This window comes from Grampus griseus (assembly GCF_964374135.1).
Source record: "Grampus griseus genome assembly, chromosome: 15".
Lineage (NCBI taxonomy): Eukaryota > Metazoa > Chordata > Mammalia > Artiodactyla > Delphinidae > Grampus > Grampus griseus.
The window spans coordinates 57,552,155-57,559,492 of record NC_139009.1 but is presented as its reverse complement, the minus strand read 5'-3'; the positions used below and the strand labels follow the sequence as shown (position 1 = coordinate 57,559,492).

The following is a 7,338-nucleotide window of genomic DNA, read 5'->3' as shown; positions in this document are numbered from 1 at the left end:
GGTGCACAAGTTTACACTAGGGAGATAAGAAAGGCTAGGCCCCTATGGGGGATTTTGTTATCCAATTACTGCAACCTGATTTTGGGGGGTGAGAGGAAGAGTGGTAGGGGGAGGGAGAGAGGGGAAGTTTCCAAACTTGTCTCCAGTGACACGAGACATTTACGCTCCGCAAGATAAAACTGCCACTTAGAGCCCAGGAGCGCTAAACCTTCCTGGGTTGGCCTGGGGGCTGGAGCAGAGTCATGGGTTCCCTGGCCCTGCAGCTGTGTGCTCTCTCCTGCCTGGTGGCTCACTCGGTTTCTGGCAGCCCCATCATGAGCCTGGAGCAGTCGCCTCTGGAAGAAGATATGCCCCTGTTTGATGATGTCTTCTCAGAGCAAGATGGTGTCGACTTTAACACACTGCTACAGAGCATGAAGAAAGAGTTTCTCAAGACGTTGAACCTGTCGGACATCCCGATGCAGGATGCAGCCAAAGTTGACCCACCAGAGTACATGTTGGAACTCTACAACAAATTTGCAACAGATAGGACCTCCATGCCATCTGCCAACATCATTAGGAGTTTCAAGAATGAAGGTAAGTGGAGATTTTACTGATCAAATTTGGCTTCGAGTTTTTAGAAGCGGTGAGTAAATTTACAATGCATGGAGATGATAAAGGTGAAAACATCTATATAGGGGTGTGTGTACACAGATACCCCAAAACAAGGCACATTTTGGTCTATACTGTTTTCATGGTCATTTTCCAAATATTATTGAAAGGTATTAAAGAATATCTTTTAATCCAACGCCGTAAAGTGTCTACCATTTTGACATTATAATTGGGTCTTTGCAAATTTTCAATTTGAACAGCAGGTAATAAAAAATATTAATGTTGGTCTACCGCTGTACCTTTGTCTGTCATTTTCCAGATAGGGCTCAGTTCCGTTTAGCTTTTAATTGACTACAAAATTTGTCAACTTCTACATAGAATGAAAATGATGACAATAGGTAAAATACAGAAAGTTGTGATTTGCGTTTCGCTCAAACTTTGGGTGAGTTTCCATTTTGTGACCTTATTTAAGAAATGTTCAAACAGGATGGAAACATATTTTAGAGATTCTTCCTAAAGTGTTGTTTTGTTTGTTGTGACGTGTATATCCTTGAAGCACTGTTTGTAGTTTCCAGGAAGTGCGCATGGTCCAATTAACGATCCAGCTTATTCTGTGTGTTTATGAAGAGCAATGTACAATCTTTAAATACCAGCGGGAAAAGTGCGTTTTCTGCCCCCAGATCTTTATTCAGTACTAAATCTAATCACTTAGCAAGTTAATCCTTTTTTTAATATGGTGCAAGTAATCAAGAAAATTTTTTTCTAATATCTATGGTAAAAGTTGTGGGTCCAAAGTAACGAATTCTTTCATATTTACCAATTATGCTTTTATAGTCATTAACCAGGTACAAAAGAGGGTTTGGATAGGTGTTGGCCAAGTATTCTTGAAAGCAAAAAGGCGGTGACAAGATTTAGCTCAAGATTTGGATTTTTCAGACAGGGTTGACTTAGTAGATGTGGATAATTAGCTTAATTTCTCTGAATCCGAATTTCCTCAACTGTAAATTGGGGACAATATACCTACGTAACACAATTGAGCAATTTCAAAGAGGTTACAGGTAAGAAAGTACTACATTTGCTATGAAGTATTAAACAAATGTCAGTGTTTACTAATGAATTCCTTAAATTCTAGGCATTGGGGGAAATGTTGAATAGGTATTGCTCAGTCCTGGAGATACTATTTGCCTTTAAAATTTAGGTGACTGCCAAAATTTCAAATATTTAGTAACATATTGGAAATGTGACTTAGTAACATTTAGTAACATGATGGAAATGAAAAGCTGAAATTACAGATTCTTTCTGTGGTCAGTCTGAATTGAAAATAAACATCCTCCTTCCCTGGGAAGCCTTCCTAATGTTTCTGAGTGCGGATCCCTGGGTGGCTGGCTCAGGGTGTGGGTGGGAAAGTATTCGCATCCCTGGGGAAAATAGGAGTTTTTCAGTTCTCACTTCTGTGGAGGATTTCGATGGTCCGGGTGAGGAAATGAGCTTCTTATTACTGAATATCAGTGAGGGTAGGAGCAAACCTCTCAGTAGACGACCCAGCTGCCCACACCTCTGCCAGTCCACTGGTGAAAATGCACAGCCCAAGGTCATGAATCCTGCACTGGGCTCGCCCTGTCGGCTGTTATTGTCTTTCTTTGATTCTCTGCGTTTGCTCAGTGCAACTCCCTAGGAGACAAAGACCAACAAAACAAAACCAAACCTCCTCCAAATCTAACTAACAGAGGAAAACAAGTGCTGCTTCAAGGTGGAAAAAGCATGACTTTATTTCCTACCACTGCTTTGACCTCTCCTTGTCATCTTGGGGAGGTCAATTCTCTGCATTGAGGCTTGATTTCTTCCAGAATCAAATGAACAGGATACCAATACCAACATTATAGGGTTATAGTAAGAACTAAATAAAACAATTTGCAAAGCACCTGGCACGTGAAATTGGCTCAGCAAACACTAGCTCCCTTGCCTGAAGTGTAACACCTCCATTATTACTATATTTGCACATGCACAGTGAACTTATTTTTATATCAGCTTTATTGAAGTATAATGGGCATAAACAATAAACTTCACATATTTAAAGTGTATAATTCGATAGGGTTTGACATATGTAAACATCCGTTGGAACCATCACCACCATCAAGATAGTGAACATATTCATACCACCAAAAATGTCCTTGTGCTCCTTGGTAAACCCTTCCTCCCGCTACAGTGAGCTTTTATTGTGCATTTTTTCTAAAGGATGGAACAACCAGTCTCTTCCCCTACTTTTGGTCTTCTCATGTTTCCTGTCCAAGGGGAATGAAGTTTTCTCCATTCCTATAAGGGACGGGGGACAACTACCATATTACTTGATGTATTAAGGACACATGTCATGCCCATAAATCAATTCAGTCTGATGCCCAGAATCATCAACTCATCAATATTTTTAAAGTGCTACCTCTGTTTAAAGCATCATGGTAGATTGGAGGCATAGAAGGGAGGTTAAGCTGTGGTACGTGCCATTAGGATGACAATCTAGTTGGGAAAAATCCATTCATATAGACAACTGAAAATCAAGGATGTAAATGGCAAGGTCAAAGGAGAGGTATAGAGGGTAAATACTCAAGTTACCCAGAGAGGAGTGGGCTCCTATATAGGGAGGTGAAGAAGGGAGGGCCCCATAGGAAGAGGTCACAGCTAGATAGATGGAGATGAGGGGGTAGAGCTTTCCAAGGGTCAGAAGAACATATCCAAAGGTGCAGTATACAGTAAAGCAAAGGACTGTTTTGGCAAGTAGTGAAGTTATCAGTCTACTTTATTTTTTATTTTATTTTTTTTTTGCGGTACGCGGGCCCCTCACTGTTGTGGCCTCTCCTGTTGCGGAGCACAGCCTCCGGACGCGCAGGCTCAGTGGCCATGGCTCACGGGCCCAGCCGCTCCACGGCATGTGGGATCTTCCCGGACAGGGGCACGAACCCGCGTCCCCCACATCGGCAGGCGGACTCTCGACCACTGCGCCACCAGGGAAGCCCCTATCAGTCTACTTTAAATAGGAGAATTTGTTTAATATTTCTACAAATATTAATTGATAAATTGCAATGTTCCATGCTGTAGGGGATGAATGGGAGCTATGACTGGATCAAGTGGTTAAGACCTAATCATAGCTAGCTTTGCGAGCCACGCTAGAGAGTTTAAATTCATTCCACTGACCTATATTTCTCACTGACAGTGTATGAGATGATTTTCGGTGGTACCCAGAGGAAGCTGTGAATCATGTGAAATCAGTATATGTTTTTATTAAAGTGGATTGAAAAAAATCCACGTAACTATCATCTCGAACCCTCTCATTTCATGAATACTGTTGCTTAGGACAAGTCTAAAAGAGGAAGTTAGTATAAAAACAATAATATCAAGTTAAAGAAAAATATTTAAAAGTACAATCTGGAACAAGGACCTCACTGAAATCATGAATTAGATATACAATTGGGAAAGGCGGCCAAAGATGATAGCGACCCCCTCAATTGGTGGTCCTCAGCATCTTTGGTGTCATGGAACTTTTTGATTGATGACAGATGTCTTCAGGGATTCCTTGTAGACAGGTGTTACCTGGGACGGGTATAGAGGAGATTTGGACGCCTATAAAATTCTCAGATAGGGTGTCAACATAATAATATTTGGAGGTGTGCTTCTAAGACAACAGGACCTTTACAATTTTATTTCATAAACATTCTGAGTGATTCCTATGTGCTGCACTTCCATGCCAGGTGCTAAGAGTACAAAATTAAGGCAACCAATCTATCCCCAAGGTTCGTTTCCCCTCATTCTTCCTTTTGGAGGACCACAAACCCCAAATTCAAGTGCTGTGACCCCCTTAGTGTTATGCCTATCCTGTTGACCTTGTCAGACTTTGTTGTCTAAAGCAGGGATGAGCAAACTTTTTCTGTCAAGGGCCAGGGAGATGGTAAATATTTTGGGTTTTGTGGGCCGTATGACCTTGGTCGAGACTTAATGGATTTAATTCTGCCATTGTAGTACAACAACAGTCACAAACACAATGCAGAAATGAATGGGTGAAACCCTTTAGTAACCCTTTATTTCCAAAAACAGGTGGCAGGCCTGCTTTGGCCTGTGGGCTAGGTTTACCACCCCCTGGTCTACATGGATGTTTCTCAGGAAGACCCCGACTATGTGAGGGTCTCCATCCATTACAAGTACAAATATGAAAAGCCATGACATCGTCACTGAAAAGCTTCAAGAAAAAAACAACCACCACACGTGTCTCGTTTGATAGCTCCTCACTGGTTAGAAAAATTGGGGGCTTGCCTGGACAATCTCCAAGGTCCCTCCCAGATCTATAATTCTGTAAGCTATGCAAACAAGGCTGGGTGCGTTTTCTCTCATTCAGGAGGCAGCCATTTTCCATTTTAGTCAGCTTAACTCAGTCTAGCGTTCTACCCTTGACCTTCAGTATTCTCTCTTAGAGAATGCTAACACTGTGTTTGTTTTCATTGATTTTCCCTCATTCTCTCTGTATCAAGCCTCCTGAATGGACAGGCACTCTTATTGAATAAATAAGAATCTGTTTTTCTCTGTAACATACTGCAAATGTGATTTCTTTTTTTTTTCAGATCTCTTTTCCCAACCAGCCAGTTTTAATGGGCTCCGAAAATACCCTCTCCTCTTCAACGTGTCCATCCCTCACCATGAAGAGGTCATCATGGCTGAACTCAGGTTGTACACCCTGGTGCAAAGAGATCGCATGATATATGAAGGAGTGGACCGGAAAATTACCATTTTCGAAGTATTAGAGAGCAAAGGGGACCGTGAGGGTGAGAGAAGCATGCTGGTCTTGGTGTCAGGGGAGATCTATGGAACCAACAGTGAGTGGGAGACTTTTGATGTCACCGATGCCATCAGGCATTGGCAAAAGTCAGGCTCATCCACCCACCAGCTGGAGGTTCATATTGAGAGCAAACATGAAATGGAGGATGTTGGCAGGGGACAACTGGAAATAGACACTAGTGCCCGGAATAAGCATGTCCCTTTGCTTGTCGTGTTTTCTGATGACCAAAGCAGTGAGAAGGAGAGGAAGGAGGAACTGAACGAAATGATTGCCCACGAGCAACTTCCGGAAATGGACAACCTGGGACTGGAAGGTTATTCCAGCGGACCTGGGGAAGAGGCTTTGCTGCAGATGAGGTCAAACATCATCTATGACTCCACTGCCCGCATCAGAAGGAACGCAAAAGGAAACTACTGCAAGAGGACCCCGCTCTACATCGACTTCAAGGAGATTGGCTGGGACTCTTGGATCATCGCCCCGCCCGGATACGAAGCCTACGAATGCCGTGGTGTTTGCAATTACCCCCTGGCAGAGCACCTCACCCCCACAAAGCATGCGATTATCCAGGCCTTGGTCCACCTCAAGAATTCCCAGAAGGCTTCCAAAGCCTGCTGTGTGCCCACCAAGCTGGAGCCCATCTCCATTCTCTATTTAGACAAAGGGGTCGTCACCTACAAGTTTAAATATGAGGGCATGGCCGTCTCTGAGTGTGGCTGTAGATAGGAGAGGAGACCTGTGGCTTATTTAATAACTGTACATGTGTATATTTTGTGTTCCTATTTAATGAGATTATTTAATAAGGGTGTACAGATCATAGAAGCTTGCTGCCTTAGGGAATTTGACAGGGCGGTTTTGTTGTAGGAAATGCATAATTTACTCCACAGTCTAGTCCCTTCCAATCTATGTTTCTTTGGACTTGCCATTTCCCGGCAATGCCATCTCTAATAGTAAGTGGCAAGCCCACACTACTTGCCCTTTAGGCCAATTCGAAAGCAACACCCCTAAGCAGAAAAATACTGTCGAGAGAGGTAGATATTTGTGTGTGTATATGTGTACATAGATAAACGTATAAAATCCTTTTGGTTCTATAGAGGCAGATTCTACTCACACACGTGCATAACCCAATCAAACGTGTATATGTTAAAAGACAGTGGGAGGTTCTTGGTCACCTCTTCTCTAGGTAGTATTTCCATCAGGATAATTTGCACCAGGAATTGAACCATCCTAGGAAGTATTACATTTCCGAAATACTACTGGAAATGTAGGGGTAGCTTTTGTCAGTTGAGTTTCTGCTATTACTCAGAGCAGCAGGGCCTGGTAAAGGAGGCTGCATGTTTGAGGGGAAGGGTTATTGGACACAGAAACCAAGTGGCTTCAAGGGGGCAGTGGCCTTAAGGGACAACAGCAAAGAATGAGCCCACAGGGGACCAGTGTGCTCTAGAGGGCAGTGCCTGGTCAAGAAAGGAAAACAGAGGGAACTTCATCTGTTCCTAAGGCAACAGGAAGGCAAGGCCATGTGTATTGGCCTTTATGGCTGCAGAGGGTACAGGAGGTGGGAGGGGCTCTTAGGGGAGGAGGGGCAAAGGATAGAGATGCTGTCCTAGGACGTGTTTGTAAAATTATAAGCAGTTCTAATTGGAGAGTTAAATATTTTGGACAAAATAAAATTAACAAAGACCAAGAGGAGGAAAAATCAGAAGGGATCTGTTTGTTGGACTCTTCTTCCTGTTTTTCTTCAATTTTTCATATTTCTCCTTTGCCTCTGAACCTCTGCTCTTGCTTTTTTCCACCTTTTCCCTTCCCTCCCTCTTTTTTGCCTGAGCACCTTGTGTCCTTCTCCCATTCACATGTCCCCTATCTTCCCTGGCCTTCCCTGCTTTGAGCCCAAAGAGAAAACCTGAAAGCATTTGCTCTTGGGATAAAAGGAG

General features: G+C 43.0%; 1 protein-coding gene across 1 annotated transcript; it reads left to right on the top strand.

Moving 5' to 3' along the window:
* Positions 1 to 242: 242 nt before the first annotated feature.
* BMP10 (bone morphogenetic protein 10) lies at positions 243 to 6,133 on the top strand (the record flags this gene model as incomplete). Its single annotated transcript, XM_082671813.1, has 2 exons — positions 243 to 576; positions 5,196 to 6,133. The coding sequence occupies 2 exons, from the start codon at positions 243 to 245 to the stop codon at positions 6,131 to 6,133; spliced, it is 1,272 nt and encodes a 423-aa protein (XP_082527939.1).
* Between the last annotated feature and the right edge of the window lie 1,205 nt (positions 6,134 to 7,338).